The 22,328-nt window shown below is 34.4% G+C and overlaps 1 protein-coding gene across 2 annotated transcripts in view; it reads right to left on the bottom strand.

Moving 5' to 3' along the window:
• Positions 1 to 22,328, bottom strand: part of SYCP1 (synaptonemal complex protein 1) — a 161,623-nt gene that overhangs the window by 84,400 nt on the left and 54,895 nt on the right. For both annotated transcript variants that reach the window (XM_059037095.1, XM_059037102.1), the window contains exons 14-15: positions 21,311 to 21,378; positions 10,773 to 10,834 (exon numbers count right to left, since the gene is read on the bottom strand). In XM_059037095.1, coding sequence (XP_058893078.1) covers positions 10,773 to 10,834; positions 21,311 to 21,378 — 130 coding nt within the window. The remainder of the gene's footprint in view (positions 1 to 10,772; positions 10,835 to 21,310; positions 21,379 to 22,328) is intronic.

Below are 22,328 nucleotides of genomic sequence, written 5' to 3'. Positions count from 1 at the left end.
AGGAAGGAAACAATACAGATCAGAGAGGAAATAAATAAGAGACCAAGAAAAAGAAAATATCAATAAAAACAAGAGCTGATTTTTTGGCAAAATTGATAAACCTTTAGCGAGACTCACCAAGAAGAAAAAAAATGAGGACCCAAACAAACAAAATAAGAAATGAAAGAGGAAAAATAACAGTCAATACCACAGAGATACAAAGTCATGGGGATATTACCAGCAATTATATGCCAATAAACTGAACAACCGAGAAGAAATGGACACATTCCTAGAAACATACAGCCTGCCAGGACTGAGTCAAGAAGAAACAGACAATTGAAACAGACTGCTCACTAAAAGCAAAATTGAATCTGTAATAAAACTCCCAGCAAACAAAAGTCCAGAACAGGATAACTTCACAGAATAATTCTACTAAACATATAGAGAAGAGCTAAGACCTCTCCTTCTCAAACTATTCCCCCAAGTTGTAGAGGAAACACTCCCAAATTCGTTCCACAAGGCCACTGTTACCCTGATACCAAAATCAGACAAAGACACTACAAAAAAAGAAAATACATTTTATGAATATATATGTAAAACTCCTCAACAAAATATTAGCAAACCAAATTCAACAATACATAAAAAGTTCATGCACCATGATCAAGTTGGATTTATTCCAGGGCCACAAGGCTGGTTCAACATATGCAAGTCAATCAATGTGATACACCACACTAACAGAAGGAAAGACAAAAAAACCCATGATCATTCCAACAGACACAGAAAAAAATGTTTGACAAAATTCAACATCCATTCGCAATAAATGCTCTCATCAAAGTTGGTATAGAGTAAACATATCTCAACATAATAAAGGTCATTTATGAAAAACCCACAGCCAAAGTAATATTCAACAGTGAAAAGCTGAAAGACTTCCCACCAAATTCAGGAACTAGACAAGATTTGCTGTATTCACAGCAATCAGACAAGAAGAAAAAACAAGTATAAAAATTGGAAGGAAAGGGGTAAAACTGTTACTATTTGCAGATTACATGATACTCTATACAAAGTACCCTAAAACCTCCATCCAAAAACTACTAAAACTAAGAGATGAATTCAACAAGATTGCAGAATACAAGATTAAGATGTAGTAAAGATGTTACCAAGAAACTACTTGAGCTCATCAATGAATTTGGTAAAGTTGCAGGACACAAAATTAATACGCAGATGGGGCTTCCCTGGTGGCGCAGTGGTTGAGAATCCGCCTGCCAATGCAGGGGACACGGGTTCGTGCCCTGGTCCGGGAGGATCCCACATGCCGCGGAGCGGCTGGGCCCATGAGCCATGGCCGCTGAGCCTGCATGTCCGGAGCCTGTGCTCCACAAAGGGAGAGGCCACGACAGTGAGAGGCCCTCATACCACCAAAAAAAAAAAAAAAAAATTAATACGCAGAAATCTGTTGCATTTCTATACACTAATAATGAAATATCAAGAGAAAGTAAAAAAAAATCCCATTTAAAATTTCATCAGAAAAATAAAATACCTAGGAATAACCTTAAACAAGGAGGTGAAAACTCTGCAAACTATAAAACACTGATGAAGGAAATAGGAGATGATTCAAAGAAATGGAAAGATATCCTGTGCTCTTGGATTGGAAGAATTAATATTATTAATATGGCCATACCACCCACAGCAATCTACAAATTTAATGCAATCCCTATCAAAAAACCCGTGACATTTTTCACAGAACTAGGATAAATAATGCTAAAATACATACAGAACCACAAAAGACCATGAGTTGCCAAAGCAATCTTGAAAAACAAAACAACAAAGCTGGAGGTATAATCCTCAGAGACTTCAGCCTATACTACAAAGCTACAGTAATCAAGACAGTATGGTACTGGTACAAAACCAGACACAAAGATGAATGGAACAAAATAGAGCCCAGAAATAAATCCACACACCTACTGTCAATTAATCTACGACAAAGGGGGCAAGAATGTACAATGGAGAAAAGACAGTCTCTTTGGTGCTGGGAAAACTGGACAGCTACATGTAAAAGAATGAAATCAGAACATTCTCTAACACCATATATAAAAATAACACAAAATGGATTAAAAACCTAAATGTAAGACTGGAAACCATAAAACTCCTAGAGGAAAACATAGGCAGAACACTCTTTAACATAAATCATAGCAATATTTTCTTGGATCAGTCTCCTAAGGCAAAAGAAATAAAAGCAAAAATAAATAAATGGGACCCTATTAAACTTAAAACCTTTTGCACAGTAAAGGAAACCATCAACAAAACAAAAAGACAACCTACAAAATAGGAGAAAATATTTGCAAATGGTATGACTGACAAGGAGTTTTAATATTCAAAATATACAAACAGCTCATCCAACTGAATATCAAAAACAACGAATCAATCAGAAAATGGACAGAAGACTTATATAGACATTTTTCCAAAGAAGATACACAAATGGCTAATAGGCACATGAAAAGATACTCAACATCACTAATTATTAGAGAAATGCAAATCAAAACCACAATTAAATGTCACCTCACACCTCTGAGAATGGCTATCATCAAAAATCTACAAATAACAAACATTGGAGAGGATGTGGAGAAAAGGGAACCCTGGTACACTGTTGGTGGGAATGTAAATTGGTGCAGCCACTATGGAAAACAGTATAGAGATTCCTTTAAAAAACGAAAAATAGAATTACCATATGATGAAGCAATTCCACTCCTGGGCACATATCCAAAAAACCTAAAACACTAATTCAAAAAGATATATGCACCCCAATGTTCACAGGAGCACTATTTACAACAGCCAAGACACAGAAACACAGAAACTACCCAAGTACCCATCAACAGATGACTGGATTAAGATGTATACACACACACACACACACACACACACACACACACACACACACAAAATGGAATTTACACAGCCATAAAAAAGAATGAAATACTGCCACTTGCAGCAACACGGACGGACCTAGAGAATATTATGCTTAGTAAAATAAGTCAAAGAGAGAAATACAAATACTATATTATATCACATGTGGAATCTAAAAAATAATACAAATAAATGTATATGCAAAACAGAAACAGAATCACAGATGTAGAAAACAAACTTGTAGTTACCAAAGGGGAGAGGAAAGTGGGGAGGGGCAAATTAGGTACGCGTTTAACAAATACAAACTACTATAAATAAAATAGATATGCAACAAGAATATACTGTATAGCACACAGAATTACACACAATATCTTTTGATAACCTATAATGGAATATAATCTGCAAAAAACCAAATCACCATGCTATACACCTGAAAATAACACAATATTGTAAATCAACTATAGTTCAACAAAAAAAAGAGGAGGAAAGAAAGCTCTGACAGGTCTTACAAAAAATTAAACCTGTCTAACTTTGAAAAATACAACAAAACCAATTTAGAAATGGCAATAAGAACATACCTATCAATAATTACTTTAAAAGAAATGGACTAATGGACTAAATTCTCCCAACAAAAGACACAGTGTTCCTGAATGGACAAAAAAACAAGGTCCATATATATGCTGCTTACAAGAGACTCACTTCAGATCTAAAGACACAGACTAGAAGTGAGGGCATGGGGTTTCCCTGGTGGTGCTGTGGTTGAGAATCCACCTGCCGATGCAGGGGACACGGGTTCGTGCCCCGGTCTGGGAAGAACCCACATACCACGGAGTGGCTAGGTCCATGAGCCAAGGCTGCTGAGCCTGTGCGTCCGGAGCCTGTGCTCCACAACGGGAGAGGCCACAACAGTGAGAGGCCCGCATACCACAAAAAAAATCAATAAAAATAAAATAAATAAATAAATAAAAGTGAGGGCATGGAAAAAGGTATCCCATGCAAATGTAAATCAAAAGAAAGCCAGAGTAACAATACTTATATCAAACAAAGTAAAACAAAGACCGTTACAGGAGACAAAGAAGTACATTACATAATGATCAAGGGATTAATCAAAAGGACGATATAATAATTATAAATATATATGCACCCAACATATAGAAGTACCTAAATACATAGTGCAAACATTAACAGACATAAAGAGAGTAACTGACAGTAACACAATAATAGCAGGGAACTTTAACATCCCACTTACACCAACAGACAGATTATCCAGACAGAAAATCAATAAAACACTGGCCTTAAATGACAACATTAGACCAAAAGGACTCAATATATCTATACAGAACATTCCATCCAAAAGCAGCAGAATAGACATTCTTTTCAAGTATACATGGAACCTTTTCCAGGATAGACCACATGCTAGGCCACAAAAAAATATTAGTAAATTTAAGAAAATTCAGTTCATATCAAGCATCTTTTCTGACCACAACACTATGAGACTAGAAATCAACTACAAAGAAAAAAACTACAAGGGAAAAAATCTCCCAAACATGTGAAGACGAAACAATATGCTACTAAACAACCAATGGATCACTGAAGAAATCAAAGAATAAATCAGAAAATACGTGGTGACAAATGAAAATGAAAACACAACAATCCAAAATCTAAGTGATGCAGCAAAAGCAGTTCTAAGAAGGAGATTTATAGTGATACAAGTCTACCTCTCAGGAAACAAGAAAAATCTCAAATAAATAGCTTAAATTTACACCCAAAGGAAGTAGAAAAAGAATACACAAAACCCAAAGTTAGTAGAAGGAAGAAAATCATAAAAATCAGAACTAAATTTTTAAAAAGAGAGACTAAGAAAACAATAGAAAAGATAAAACTAAGAGCTGGTTATTTGAAAAAATAGACAAAATTGATAAACTTTAATAAGAGACTCATCAAGAGAAAAACAGGGCCCAAATCAATAAAATCAGAAATAAAAAAGGATAAATATAACCAATACCACAGAAATACAAAGGATCATGAGAGATTACTATGAACAATTTTACACCAATAAAATGGACAGCCTAGAAGAAAAGGACAAATTCCTAGAGTTGTACAATTTTCCAAGATGAACCAGGAAGACATAGAAAGAATAAACAGACCAATTACCAGTAATGAAATTGTATCAGTAATTTTAAAAATTTCCAACAAACAAAAGTCCAGGACCAGATGGCTTATAGGTGAATTCTACCAAACATTTAAAGGGGAATTAATACCTATCCTTCTCAAACAATTCCAAAAAACTGCAGAGGTAGGAACTCTTCCAAACTAATCCTGACAGGCCAGTATTATCCTATTAGCAAAACCAGTCAAAGATATCACAAAAACAAAAGATTACAGGCCAATATCATTGATGAACATAGATACAAAAATCCTCAACAAAATATTAGGAAACCAAATTCAATAATACATTAAAAAGGATCATATACCATGATCAAGTGGGATTTATCCCAGGGATGCAAGGATGGCTCAATATCTGCAAATTAATGTGATCCACCACATTAACCAGTTGAAGAATAAAAATTATATGATCATCTCAATAGATGTGGAAAAAGTTTTGGACAAAATTCAATATCCATTTATGTTAAAAACTCTCCAGAAAGTGAGTATAGAGGAAACAAATCTCAACATAATAAAGGTCATATATGACAAGCCCACAGCTAACATCATACTCAAAAGTCAAAAGTACTTCCTTTAAAATCAGGAACAAGACAAGGATGCCCACACTTGCCACTTCTACCTAACAAAGAATTGGAAATCCTAGCCACATCTATCATACAAGTAAAAGAAATAAAAGGAATCCAAATCAGAAAGAAAGAAGTAAAACTGTCACTGTTTGCATATGACATGATACTGTAAACAGAAAATCCTAAAGACACCACCGAAAAACTAATAGAACTCATCCATGAATTTGGTAAACTTACAGGATACAAAATTAATACACAGAAATCTGCTGCATTTCTATATACTAACAACACACTATCAGAAAGAGAAATTAAGAAAGCAATCCCATTTACAATCACATCAAGGAGAATAAAATACCTATGATAACTCTAAGGAAGTAAAAATCTCTACCTGGAAAACTATAAGATGCTGATGAAAGAAATTGAAAACAAACCAAAAAAAGATGAAAAGATATACCATATTCATGGACTTAAAGAATTAATGTCATTAAAACAACCACACTACCAAGGCAATCTACAAATTCAATGCATTACCTATCAAAATAACAATGGCATTTTTCACCATACTACAATAATTCTAAAATTTGTATGGAAACACAGAAGACCCCAGATTGCCAAAACGATCTTGAGAAAGAACAAAGCAGGAGGTATCAAGATCCCTGATTTCAAACTCTACTACAAATCTACAGTCATCAAAACAGTATGGTACTGGCACCAAAACAGACACATAGATCAATGGAACAGAACAGAGACTGCAGAACTAAGCCCATGCTTATACAATCAATTAACCTACAACAAAAGAGCAAGAAATACAATGGGGAAAAGAGAGCCTCTTTAATAAATGGTATTGGGCTCACTGGACAGCTACATGCAAAAGAATCAAACTGGACTACTCTCCCACACCATGCACAAAAATAAATTCAAAATGGACTGAAGACTTAAATGCAAAACCTGAAACCATAAACTTCCTAGGAGAAAACATAGGCAGTACACTATTTGACAACAGTGTTAGCAGTATCTTTTTTGGATATGTTTCCTCAGGCAAGGGAAACAAAAGCAAAATAAACAAATTGGACTACATAAAACTAAAATCCTTTTGCATAGAAAAGGAAACTATCAAAAAAATGAAAAAGCCACCTATTGAATGGGAGAAAATATTTGCAAATGATACATCCCAAAGGGGTTAATATCCACAATATACAAAGAAACAAAGAACAGATACAACTCAACATCAAAAAAACCAAACAATCCCATTATAAAATAGGACAGGGAAAAGGATCTGAAGAGAGATTTTTCCAAAGACATAAAGATGTCCAACCAGCACATGAAAAGATGCTCACCACCACTAATCAGGGAAAGGCAAATCAAAATCACAATGAGATACCACCTTCCATCTGTCAGAATGGTTATTATCAAAAGATAAGAGATAACAAGTGTTGGTGAGGATGTGGAACAAAGGGAACCCACATGCATTGTTGGTGGGAATGTAAATTGGTGCAGCCACTATGGAAAACAGGATGGAGGTTTCTCAAAATTTAAAATACAATTGCCATATAATCTAGCAATTTCACTTCTGAGAATTTATCTGAAGGAAACAAAAACACGAATTCAAAAAGATATATGCACCCTTATGTTCACTGCAGCATTATTTACAGTAGCTAAGATATGGAAGCAACATAAATGCCCATCAATTGATGAACAGATAAAGAATATGTGAGAAAGATAGATAGATATATAACAGCCTTAAAAAAATGAAATCTTGTCATTTGCAACAACATAGGTGGACCCAGAGGGTATTATGTTGAAATAAGTCATACAGAGAAAGGCAAATACTGTATGATTTCACTTCTATGTGAAATCTAAAAAACAAAACAAATGAACAGACACAACAAAACAGAAGCAGAGTTATAGATACAGTGAAAAAACAGGTGGTTGCCAGAGGGGAGAGAGGTGAGGGTAGGAAAGAAATAGGCAAAGGAGACTAAGAGGTACAAACTTCCAGTTGCAAAATAAATGAGTCACAGGTATGAAATGTACAGTGTGAGGAATACAGTCAATACCTATGTAATATCTTTGTATGGTGACATACTGTAACTGGACTTATCACAGTGAACATTTGAAATGTACAGAAATATCAAATCACTGGTGTGCAACAGGAACTAATATATTGTTTTAGGTCAATTATACTTCAAAACAAGCAAACAAAGTCATAAAACAGATGAGATTTATGGTTATAGGGGTGGGGAAAATAAGGGAGGATGAGGAGTTGGATGAAGGCTGCCAAAAGGCACAAACTTCCAGTTATAAGATAAACAGTACTAGGGATGTAACGTACAATGTGATATAATTCACACTGCTGTATGTTGTTTATGAAAGTTCTTAAGACAGTAAATCTTAAGAGTTCTCATCACAAGGAAAATTTTTTTTTCTATTTCTTTAATTTTGTATCTATATGAGATGATAGATGTAGACTTATTGTAATGTATGTAAGTCAAATCATTATGCTGTAGACCTTAAACTTATATAGTGCTATATGACAATTATTTCTCAAGAAAACTGGAAGAAAAAATAAAATACAATTAGATTCAAAAAATAAATACATTTTTAAAATTATACGCAAAAGAATAATAAAGCTGGAGGAATCACACTACCCAAATCTAAGACTCACTATAAAGCTACAGTAAGCAAAACACTGGTGAATGGATAGACCACAAAAATCAATGAAACAGAAATAGCCCAGAAGTAGACCCACACAAATATGGTCAATTGATTTTTTTTATAAATGTGCAAAAGTAACTCAATAGAAAAAGGAGTCTTGGGAATTCCCTGGCTGTCCAGTGGTTAGGACTCTGCACTTTCACTGCCGAGAGCTCAGGTTCAATCCCTGCTCAAGGAACTTAGATCTCGCAAGCTGCTTGGTGCAGCCAAGAAAATAAATACATACATACACATATACATACATAAAGAAAAAGGAGAGTCTTTTCAACAAATGGTATTACCAATACCCTACATCAATCCAAAGTATTTAAATCTTAAATATCTCTCAAAGTAGTATCTCACTACTACCATCATCTCCCAGCCTAAGTTCTCTTCTCTGGCTCCTGTGATTGTCTGTCTATTCTGAACTGTTCTATCTTAATATATTGTGTTCTCCATACTGCAAACCAAATGAGCTCTTCAAATTGCAAATCTGACCAAGTCACTCCCTGCTGAAATTCTTTAGAGATTCTCATTCCTCTTAGGATAAACATAAAATTCTGTTGATATGATTTTAAAGGGCCATGAATTAACAGGCTCCTACTACCTCTCTAGCCTCATTTTGCACCACAGTCTTTTTTTCACTCCATGTTGTATTCACCATACTCCTTCCTATCAAATGACCTTTGCACATATTTTCTCTACCTGATAAGCACTTCCCTTCCTTCTCTGGATTTCAGTTCAATCTTTACTTTTTCAAAAAACGTCTCCTAAACTCTCTAAATAGTTCAAATCCCTCTGTTACACTGTGAACTAATCCTTTATTGCCCTTGACACCATTGTATTATTACCTTTGAATGACTGCTTATATTTAAGTGTGATTATTTCATGACTAGCTCCATGAAAACAGGATATGCATCCATTTGCTCCCCAGTGCATCCCCAGAGTATACCATAAAAGGAACTCAACAAATGTTTGTTAAATTAATAAATGTATCTTATTCATCCTTCACAACCACCCTATGAGATACGTACAATTATTTCCTCCATTTCATAAATGGAAAAACCAAGGCATCAAGAATTTAGGTAAATTGCTCTAGGTCATACAGCTAAGAAGTAAGAAGCTGGATACCATCAAAGCATTATGATTCTAAGGACCAAGATATTAATTATGCTCTACTGGCTATTCAAATATAACAAAACCTAAACCAATCCTTGCCCATGTAGGAGTGTAAAAATAATACTTTAGTATTAATTCATTCAACAAATATTTATAAAGTGCTTACAAAGTGTCAGTTACTGTGCTAAGTACTGAGGTTACAGGGCAAACAGGACAAAGGTTCTTAGCCCTTATTGGAGCATTCCACTATATATTTATTGACCATCTACTATGTGCCATCTACTGTGCTAAGTAAAGGAGACTCTAAAGGGTGAATAAAGCCTTAAATAATTATACCAAAAATAAATTAAATTTCATTTGTGATAAGTGCTATAAGGGAAAAATTCAGGGTGCTATAGGAACAAGCTATATAGAGACCTAAACTAGCTAGGAATGTCAAGAGAGATTTCTAAAGAATTTATATTTAAGCTGAGACCTGAAGTATAAGTTTACATTACTAAATTTGAAAGAAATGTAAATATTATTATTTGCAAGAATTTGTGCAAAAGCAATTCACTAAAGAAAGGATAAGCATTTGGAAATAGTGCTTCCCAAGAGATGGAAGAATTAGGAATTGCAAAATCAGGTAGATGTGATTGATTAAACCCAAAATCAAAGATCTGTAATCATAAACAATATTGTCTTCTATAAGCAAAGGTTGGCAAACTACAGCCTCTGAGACAAAATCAGCCCACAACCTTCTTTTGTAGGCCCTTGAACTAAGAATGGTTCTTACATTTTTATAAGATTGTTAAAAATAAAAGAAAAAAAATGGAGGGGGAGGAGAAAATTAACATTCTGTATATAGCCACAAAGCCTAAAATATTTACTATCTGGTCCTTTACAAAAATAGTTTACCAACCCATGCTCTACACACTATAATCAAGTAAAACATAATGAAGCCTTATCCTAACAAATTCATTAAATATGATTCTATTTGAATACTAAACGTAGGTACTGAATAGATATCATACATATCTTTCTCAAAATTGCAGCTTTGTGGCTCAAAGTTATCAAATGCACACCAAATTTACAATCAGCTACATAATAGGCATGTTTGATTTCACTTAAATGTACTGTCAACACACACTTAAGTAATATAAACATCTACACCGACAGTTATCAAAATATACTATAAAAATTGATAGAGATAAGAAATGTGGCTTCACTAAAATCAAATGTAGATTTTTTATATTTTAGTTAAATAACTACCATAAGACATCTATAGGATGAGAGTCTAAGTCACTGGATTTAATACTATTTTGAAAAATAATTGCTACATATTAATAAGAGAAACCATACACTTACCAAGATTATTTTCAATTCTTCAAGTTCTACTTCTTTGTTATTTTTAAGCTTAGTCATCTCTTCTAAAAAAAATCAAAAGAATATAAATGCGTTAAAAGCTGGATTTTAAAAAACTGGGAAAGGAGAGACAAGAAATAAGAATTCCATTTGAAAGGGAAAAACCAAAAGAGATGGGTTAATGCAACTAGAGTGCTGTTAAACATAGAGGAAGTCCAAGTGGAACTATGCTAAATAATAATGGATAAATATTAATAGTACTGTTTCTATAAAATTAATTCCACAACCAAATGAGCCTAAAGTTCATTAAACAAAATAAGCAATGGATCTATATAAAATGAAGTCACACAGCTTAGGTAAAAATAGTTAATTTTTTAAAACTCAAGGATTGGTTAAAAATAGTGGACTGGGGCTTCCCTGGTTGTGCAGTGGTTGAGAGTCTGCCTGCCGATGCAGCGGACACGGGTTCGTGCCCCGGTCTGGGAAGATCCCACATGCCTCAGAGCAGCTGGGCCCGTGAGCCATGGCCGCTGAGCCTGCGCGTCTGGAGCCTGTGCTCCACAACAGGAGAGGCCACAACAGTGAGAGGCCCGCGTACCGCAAAAAAAAAAAAAGATAGTGGACTGATTGGGACTTCCCTGGTGGTCCAGTGGGTAAGACTCCATGCTCCCAATGCAGGGGGGCCAGGTTCGATCCCTGGTCAAGGAACTAGATCCCACATGCATGCCACAACTAAGAAGTCCACACGCCGCAACTAAAAGTTCCCACATGCCACAACCAAGACCCGCACAACCAAAATAAATCATTTTTTTTAGTAAAATAAAATAAAGACAGTGGACTGAGCATGTGTCCACTCTCTCTTACCACCAATCCCATAAATTAAAAAAAATATTATACACACACACACACACACACACACACACACACACACACACACATACATTAACAAAACAAGACAGCCTAATGTTAACAAACCAAAACGTTGAAGAATCCTTGGGGGCTAAGGGGGGAGAACCCACATTAATTCAATAAGGTTATGTGAACAACTATACCAGGTGACCACACCCCCCACCACACAGCCCACCTCAGGTTAAATCAAGGATTCTGGGAGTTAGAGTCAAGGGACTAATTCCCAGCTCATAAACTCTAAGCAAAATAAGCATTCCCTATAACCAAAAGACAAGCTACCAAGCCCACCCTTCCTTATAGCACCTCCCATTTCTCCCCATAATCAGAAGAATCAGATTGTAACACACACGTGGGTGAATATGGATTCTAAAATACTTAGATGAGTAAACAATCAAGAATCAACAATTAGCAAAGAAAAGGAAAACCATGAAAGAGAGGTACAAATTCAATTACGAGAACTAAAATAAAATCCAAGGAGAAAAAATTTTATAATTGCTAAGTATAGTTATGTTCCAACAGGATACTATAGTCATGAAATAAATTACCTAGAGCTCTTAAAAATTTTAAATTAGACAACTAAGATTTTTAAAATAGCAAAACAAACATACCTGAAGATTAAATTAGGAGGAGGATGCAAAAAAAATTTTTTCCCCAAGTTCTGCAGAAAAAGAACTAGAAGGTAGAAAGTGTAAGGGAAAAACTTTAAAACATGAAGGATAGATCCAGAATTTGCAAAATCTACTTATCAGGACTTACCAAGAGAGAGGGAGAGGGAGAGAGAGAACAATGACACGAGAAGAGAAAAAAAAAGGAAAGAAAATTTTTCAGAGCTGAAGACAGACAAAATGTCCTCAGATTAATGGGCTCACCAAATGCTAGGAGAAGTGTGATGATTCCATTTTTAAAAGACATTCTTTCATAGCTGTACCATTCGAATAGCCTCCAATCTGATTTCTCCATTTCTATTCCTCACTACCAACACTCCCCACCCAACATCAAATTTACCTGCCATACAGAAGTGACAATGATCCTTTAAAAATGTAAACAAAATCATTTCATTCCTCCACACCTCAGGGCATTTCTACATGCTTTTCCTCCTGACTGAAAAGCTCTCTCCAACTCACATGCTTTCCCTTAACTAAATCTTACTTATTTAGGTCTCAGTTTAAGGCCATCCTTGATCATCAAATCTAGATTAGGCCTTATTATTTTCTTATATTTTGTCATTTTCATTCATTTCACTCCTTCATAGCACTTATCCCAATTTGTAATTAAATATTTGTAATTATTCATTTTGTGTGTCTCCAAGTAGAGTGCAAAATCTCATGAGAACAAAGACCATGTCTGTTATGTTCCTAATTAATATCCAAAGCTAAATGAGAAACATATAAGTCTAATTTCAATAGTTATTGTAGTATCTAATAACCAAAGAAGAAGCAATAGAAAAAACTAGAGGGAGAATCTATTATACAACCAGAGTAAAAATAAATGTGGGCACAGAGATAGAAAACTGACCACAGGAGTAAAACCCGTTTAGAGCTATATTAGACTGAACTGAAGATGGGAGACACATGAAGAAGCAAAGAAAACTGTACCAAGTAAAGAAACACAAAAAAATATTTGACAAAGATTCTGAATTTACAGTTGTCTTTAACTTACTTGGTATGCACTACCTCATTCTTTAAATGAACAATGAAGAGACAAAGAGTTTGAACTTAGGCAATTAGATGACTCTTAAATTTGCAACACAGAATAGTCAGATTTGTATTTTTAAAGGAACACTCTAGCATAAATGCAGAGAATGAACAAAAGGTAGACAAGACTGGAAACAAAAAGATTGATTCTAAAGATACTACAATTAGTTCTGGTCAGAGATGTCTGGTTTCAAGCTAATGTCAAGATATAAGGGGTAGAGTAGGCTGTATCTGAGGAGTGAACAGAATAACAGTGGTCTTAGGATAGGTCAATGATTGTAACTCCTGAGGGGACAATGGAGGCATACACTAACCAAGATGTAATCCTACGAAAATATCATTAAGGAAGAATGCAAAGTGTAGCCAGGAAACAATGCAGTAAGAATGAGGGCTATTGCAGTAAGAAAGAAGGTTATGAATAAAGGCCAAAGCAAACAGAAGCCTAGTAAACACAAAAAGAGATGAACAAAGATGAGGTCAAATGAGGGTAATATGAAGCATGGTTTGATGATAATGTCCCAGATACAATTTGTGTTCCATTATGTTACTCACATGCATCCCTCTCCTAGGCTAAGAGAATGTGCTTGAAACTCTAAAAACCAGGAAAGAGGAAATGAGGACTTGAACTGTTCTAGGTCTGTGGAGATGAAGAAAAGGGGAAAGATTCAGAAGATATTTAAGAGTTAAAAACTCTTAAATTAGTTAGATTTTAAGAGCTAGATATTAAGAGTTAGAAACAACAGCATTAGATAACTAATTATAAGTGAAAGGTAAGGGAGAAAGAAGATTTTGGGGGTTTTGAGAACGATACTATCAACCAAAGAAGGAAATAAACTAACGTTGAGTACTTACATCATTGTTAATGATACTCTCCTAAACATAATACTCTGCACACTCCATCATTCTCTACAACTAGCCAAATCCTCTCTATACCTTAAACTCTACTTTGTTTTTTAAATCTACCTCTTCTATAAAGCCTTTTCCAAATCTGCAGTCCACATTGATACCTTTGGCTTCCTCTTGTTAACAGCATTAACACATTTCCATCAATAAGAAATCTGTGAGCATTCATTCCAAATATATAAATATTTATATAATACAAACACATATTTATATTGTATAAATTTATATAAAATACATATATTATTCATTATAAAACATATATAAAGCATTAAAAATAAATAGAAATAGAAGTTCTAATATTTCCTTCCCTAATCCTAAATAGAAGTCTCTCTCACTCCTTTAATTTTTGAAACATGGTTCTAATGATTTTATGAATTCAAACTTTCTCTTACAATAATTAGAGATTTCTCAAGAACATGGTATTTCACTTCTTGTATATGTTTCCACCTAAGATAGTGCTAAGAAACACACATAGAACTCTTTCACAGTTCTGGAATTCCTTATCCAAACTTCTCATAATATATTGCTCTACTGAGAGAAAAATCACATTATGCATTTGATCTTTCAATATGACAATAACAGCCACTTAAATTCAATGTCAGATTGAATTACTCCTTAGTCTACAACATTCAATTGACCAACTCTAAAGAACATAGGTATATGCAGTGATTTAAGCCAGTATGTTATACTCTAAAGGAAGACTTTAAAAATGGGTGAAATATGCATTCACAATCATTTTAATGTAAAATAATACTAAAAATATTATTTACCATTGGATAGTACAATTTTGGATGTTCAAAACTGTTAGTCTAGTCTATAGTGGAAAAGTAAGCATTGCAAAAGGAAAAGCATAAATAGGGTTTCAAAGTTCAACCAAACATCCTAACAGTCACTACTGCTTACAATTATTTTAATTATATAAGTATCCAAAGTTAATAATAAAGGTTATAGAAAGTTATAGAGATTTCCAGAAAAATGCCTGCCAATCCATGAATTATCTTAATTTATAAAATAATTCTTTTCACCAAAATTGGAAAAAAATGTTTATATATGTTTATAATTCTCCACAATTGTAAATATGAAGCTTTATAAATATGAAGCATAGACTTATTAAAATTAGTTAACTAAATGGTCATAAATTCACAAAATAACTACAAACTTCTCTCTTTTAGCCATGAAAGTTGAGTATTAACAACACCACATGATAAAGTAGGGTCATATTTTCCTGTAAATAGTTCATAATTCAACATGGCTAATAAGTGAAATTTCAAAATTCCATCAAAATATAAGACATTTCCCACTAATAATTATTATTAAGGCCTCTGAATCCTAAATTAAGAAAAAAAATACTACAGGAGGAAGACATTCCACCCGTGGGCAGCAGCTTCAAGGCATGCTCCAGAGTTCCAGCCTACCCTACAAATTTCAGACTTGCCTAGCCAGCTGCTACAATCTTGAGAATGCATCAAGCGCACATTTATAACACTCTATGGAAGGAATCTTCTCTTCCCATATGCAGAGCCTAAAAACCCATGGCAAATGTCTAGAAGGAGAGCAAGGGGTAAAAGGCAGTTTCAGGCAGAAGCCTCTTAGATAGCCTCATCCACCAGTGGGCAGAGAGCAGAAACAAGAAGAACTACAATTCTGTAGCCTGTGGAATAAAAACCACATTCACAGAAAGATAGACAAGATGAAAAGGCAGAGGGCTAGTACCAGATGAAGGAACAAGATAAAATCCTAGAAAAACAATTAAATGAAGTGGAGATAGGCAACCTTCCAGAAAAAGAATTCAGAATAATGATAGTGAAGATGATCTAGGACCTCAGAAAAAAAAGGAGGCAAAGATTGAGAAGATGCAAGAAATGTTTAATGAAGACCTAGAAAAATTAAAGAACAAACAGAGATGAACAGTACAATAACTGAAATGAAAACTACACTAGAAGGAATCAATAGAAGAATAACTGAGGCAGAAAAAAGGATAAGTGACCTGGAAGACAGAATTGTGGAATTCACTGCTGCAGAACAGAATAAAGAAAAAAGTATGAAAAGAAATGAAGACAGCCTAAGAGACCTCTGGGACAACATTAAATGCAACAACATTCACATTATAGTGGTGCCAGAAAGAAAAGAGAGAGATAAAGGACCCAAGAAAATATTTCAACAGATTATAGTCGAAAAGTTCCCTAACATGGGAAAGGAAATAGCCACACAAGTCCAGGAAGCGCAGAGAGTCCCATACAGGATAAACCCATGGAGAAACATGCTGAGACACATAGTAATCAAATTGGCAAAAATTAAAGACAAAGAAAAATTATTGAAAACAACAAGGGAAAAACGACAAATAACATACAGGGAACTCCCATAAGGTTAACAGCTGATTTCTCAGCAGAAACTCTACAAGCCAGAAGGGAGTGGCATGATATATTTAAAGTGATGAAAGGGAAGAACCTACAACCAAGATTACTCTACCTGGCAAGGATCTCATTCAGAGTCCATGGAGAAATCAAAAGCTTTACAGACAAGCAAAAGCTAAGAGAATTCAGCACCACCAAACCAGCTGTACGACAAATGCTAAAGGAACTTCACTAAGTGGGAAACACAAGAGAAGAAAAGGACCTACACAAACAAACCCAAAACAATTAAGAAAATGGTCATAGGAACATACATATCGATAATTACCTTAAACGTGAATGGATTAAATGCTCCAACCAAAAGACACAGGCTTGCTGAATGGACACAAAAACAAGACCCATATATATGCTGTCTACAAGAGACCCACTTTAGGCTTAGGGACACATACAGACTGAAAGTGAGGGGATGGAAAAAGATATTCCATGCAAATGGAAATCAAAAGAAAGCTGGAGTAGCAATACTCATATCAGATAAAATAGACTTTAAAATAAAGAATGTTACAAGAGACAAGGAAAGACAGTACAGAATGATCAAGGGATCAATCCAAGAAGAAGATATAACAATTATAAATATATATGCACCCAACATAGGAGCACCTCAATACATAAGGCAAATGCTAGCAGCTCTAAAAGAGGAAATCAACAGTAACACAATAATAGTGGGGGGCTTTAACACCTCACTTACACCAATGGACAGATCATCCAAACAGAAAATTAATAAGCAAACACAAGCTTTAAATGACACAGTAGACCAGATAGATTTAATTGATATTTATATGACATTCCATCCAAAAACAGCAGATTATACTTTCTTCTCAAGTGCACATGGAATATTCTCCAGGATAGATCACATCTTGGGTCACAAATCACAGTAAATTTAAGAAAACTGAAATCATATCAAGCATGTTTTCTGCCCACAATGCTACGAGATTAGAAACGAATTACAAGGGAAAAAACGTAAAAACCACAAACGAATGGAGGCTAAACAGTACGTTACTAAATAACTAAGAGATCACTGAAGAAATCAAAGAGGAAATCAAAAAATATTTAGAGACAAATGACAATGAAAACACGATGATCCAAAACCTATGGATTCAGCAAAAGCAGTTCTAAGAGGGAAGTTTATAGCTATAAAAGCCTACATCAAGAAACAAGAAATACCTCAAATAAACAATCTAACCTTACACCTAAAGGAACTAGTGAAAGAACAACAAACAAAACCCAAAGTTAGCAGAAGGAAAGAAATCATAATGATCACAGCAGAAATAAATGAAATAGAAACAAAGAAAACAATAGCAAAGATCGATAAAACTAAAAGCTCGTTCTTTGAGAAGATAAACAAAAGTGATAAACCATTAGCCAGACTCATCAAGAAAAAGAGGGAGAGGACTCAAATCAATAAAATTAGAAAAGAAAACGGAGAAGTTACAACAGACACTGCAGAAATACAAAGCATCCTAAGAGACAACTACAAGTAATTCTAGCCACTAAAATGGACAACCTGGAAGAAATGGACAAATTCTTTGAAATGCACAACCTGCTGTGACTGAACCAGGAAGAAATAGAAAATGTGAACAGACCAATCACAAGCACTGAAATTGAAACCGTGATTAAAAATTTTCTGACAAAAGTCCAGGACAAGATGGCTTCACAGGTGAATTCTATCAAACATTTAGAGAAGAGCTAACACCCATCCTTCTCAAACTCTTCCAAAAAATTGCAGAGGAAGGAACACTCTGAAACTCATTCTATGAGGCCACCATCACCCTAATACCAAAACCAGACAAAGATACTACAAAAAAAGAAAACTACAGACCAATATCATTGATGAACATAGATTCAAACATCCTCAACAAAATACTAGCAAACAGAATCCAACAACACATTAAAAGGATCATACACCATGATCAAGTGGGATTTATCCCAGAGATGCAAGGATTCTTCAATATATGCAAATCAATGTGATACACCATATAAACAAATTGAAGAATAAAAACCATATGATCATCTCAATAGATGTAGAAAAAGCTTTTGACAAAATTCAACTCCCATATATGATAAAAACTCTCCAGAAAGTGGGCATAGAGGGAACCTACCTCAACATAATAAAGGCCATATATGACAAACCCACAGCAAACATCATTCTCAATGGTGAAAAACTGAAAGCATTTCCTCTAAGATCAGGAACAAGACAAGGATGTCCACTCTCACCACTATTATTCAACATAGTTTTGGAAGTCCTAGCCATGGCAATCAGAGAAGAAAAAGAAATAAAAGGAATACAAACTGGAAATGAAGAAGTGAAACTGTCACTGCTTGCAGATGACATGACACTATAAATAGAGAATCCTAAAGATGCCATGAGAAAACTACTAGAGCTAATCAATGAATTTGGTAAAGTTGCAGGATATAAAATTAATGCACAGAACTCTCTTGCATTCCTATATACTAATGATGAAAGATCTGAAAAAGAAATTAAGGAAACACTGCCATTTACCTTTGCAACAAAAAGAAAATACCTAGGAATAAACCTACCTAGGGAGACAAAAGACCTGTATGCAGAAAACTATAAGACACTGATGAAAGCAATTAAAGATGATACTAACAGATGGAGAGATATGCCATGTTCTTGGATTGGAAGAATCAGTATTGTGAAAATGACTATACTACCCAAAGCAATCTACAGATTCAATGCAATCCCTATCAAATTACCAATGGCAGTTTTTACAGAATTAGAACAAAAAATCTTAAAATTTGCATGGATACACAAAAGATTCTAAATAGCCAAAGCAGTCTTGAGGGAGAAAAACAGAGCTGGAGGAATCGGACTCCTTGATTTCAAAGCTACAGTAATCAAGACAATATGATACTGGCACAAAAACAGAAATATAGATCAATGGAACAAGATAGAAAGCCCAGAGATAAACCCACACACCTGTGGTCAACTAATCTATGACAAAGGAGGCAAGGATATACAATGGAGAAAAGACAGTTTCTTCAATAATCGGTGCTGGGAAAACTGGACAGCTACATGTAAAAGAATGAAATTAGAACACTCCCTAATACCATACACAAAACTAAACTCAAAATGGATTAGAGACCTAAATGTAAGACCGGACACTATAAAACTCTTAGAGGAAAACATAGGAAGAACACTCTTTGACATAAATCACAGCAAGTATTTTTTGACCCACCTCCTAGAGTAATGGAAATTTTAAAAAAAATAAATAAATGGGACCTAATGAAACTTAAAAGCTTTTACACAGCAAAGGAAACCATGAACAAGATGAAAAGACAACCCTCAGAGTGGGAGAAAATATTTGCAAACAAATCAGCAGACAAAGGATTAATCTCCAAAATATATAAACAGCTCATGCAGCTCAATATTTAAAAAAAACAAACAACCCAATCCAAAAATGGGAAGACCTACATAGACATTTCTCCAAAGAAGACATACAGATGGCCAAGAAGCACATGAAAAGCTGCTCAACATCACCAATTAGAGAAATACAAATCAAAACTACAGTGAGGAATTACCTCACACCAGTTAGAATGGGCATCATCAGAAAACCTACAAACAGCAAATGCTGGAGAGGGTGTGGAGAAAAGGGAACCCTCTTGCACTGTTGGTGGGAATGTAAATTGATGCAGCCACTATGGAGAACAGTATGGAGGCTCCTTAAAAAACTAAAAATAGAATTACCATCTGACCCAGCAATCCCACTACCGGGCATATACCCAGAGAAAACCATAATTCAAAAAGGCACATGCACCCCAATGTTCATTGCTGCACTATTTACAATAGCCAGGCCATGGAAGCAACCTAAATGCCCATTGACAGACGAATGGATAAAGAAGATGTGGTACATATATAGAATGGAATATTACTGAGCCATAAAAAGGAACGAAATTGGGTCATTTGTTGAGACGTGGATGGATCTAGAGACTGTCATACAGAGTGAAGTCAGAAAGAGAAAAAGAAATATCGTATATTAACGCATATATGTGGAACCTAGAAAAATGGTACAGATGAACCGATTTGCAGGGCAGAAATTGAGATACAGAAGTAGAGAACAAATGTATGCACACCAAGGGGGGAAAGCGGTGGTGGTGGGGGGAGGTGGTGGGATGAACTGGTGGATTGGGATTGACATGTATACACTGATGTGGATAAAACTGATGACTAATAAGAACCTGCTGTATAAAATATATATATATATATATATATATATATATATAGTAAGAAAAAAAAAAGACTACAAAAACATTTCTTAGGCTCCTTACACTTCTAGGTTATCTATGAGCTGTATAATGAAACTGAAAAGTCTTTCTTAAGATTTAAATTTTCAACCTTTTTTTTTCTTTTTTTTTTTTAACATCTTTATTGGAGTATAACTGTTTTACAATGGTGTGTTAGTTTCTGCTTTACAACACAGTGAATCAGTTATACATATACATATGTTCCCATATAAATTTTCTATCTTTGAAAAATCAAATTAAGAGTTATCAAATAATCACTATTGGTAAATGATGGAGGAGAAACTATATTTTATTCTGTAATAATGTTGATGGTTTTATAATTGGCTAATATTATCATGTATATATGTTATTCTCTAAAACTTACCCAGATCACTTGATTTCTTCTGAAGCTCCATGGTAAGTACTTTCAATTGATCTTCATTTCTTTCCAATCTTGTAAAATATATTAGTTCATAATGTAAAATATTCTTTTAGTCAGAATTCATCTAGTAACTAAAACTGGTACAATTTAGCAACAGTATATCTTATCATAGATTCACTCATTCAATTACTACACATTTCTTGACAACCTACTTTGTGCCAGATAGTGTAACATTTCAAAACAAGATATTACTATTATACATACACAGTTTATATTAATTACATCTACATAAAACCTCAAACTTATTGTCATGATTTATCTCTTAGCTATTGATGATAATCAATGCATCCTAGAACTTTGAAAGAGATTGAGTATATAACTACTATTATACTGAATTCTGCCTTAGGAATAATATAAATATGAGAATTACCCAATTCACTTAACTCCACTGGCTTTCCATTCCTCATCTATAAAACTGAGGTAATTGGAACAGATGACATCCAAGGTCACTTAAAATTTGAAAATTTGAAAATCACCTGGATAGGTCAATCAAGAATATACAAGATTAACTGAGCTAGAATTTCTAGTTTTCCTTCCTTCACTATACACAAGCAGTAGAGAAGAAACTCCACTAGGCCCAGGTCATGACTTCAGAGAGAAGCTTATTCCTCTCTTTCATCTTCCAGACTTAATTAACCCTTATACTAACAGGACAAAAATAATTACCTAGGTCTCATAACACAACTTCATACAAACATTTCCTTAATACAAAATAGTGGAAAACAGAGGAGGTTTTTAACTCAAGTTTTAGAAAAACTATTTAGATGAAATGCAGATGAATATTTTATATATACCTAACCATATTCATTAATCCATTGATTTATTAAAAATGTTTGAGTACCTACTCTGTACCAGGCTAGTTGCTAAATTTATAAATCAGAAAGAAGGTTACAGACCCCAGTAAAACAAACCAACAACCTAGGAAGTTATTTCTATATAATAACCCACAGTTTAATTAAAT

The sequence above is a fragment of the Kogia breviceps genome, chromosome 1, assembly GCF_026419965.1.
Source record: "Kogia breviceps isolate mKogBre1 chromosome 1, mKogBre1 haplotype 1, whole genome shotgun sequence".
NCBI lineage: Eukaryota > Metazoa > Chordata > Mammalia > Artiodactyla > Physeteridae > Kogia > Kogia breviceps.
Note: the sequence above shows the minus strand (reverse complement) of the source record. Positions and strands in the feature narration are given on the sequence as shown.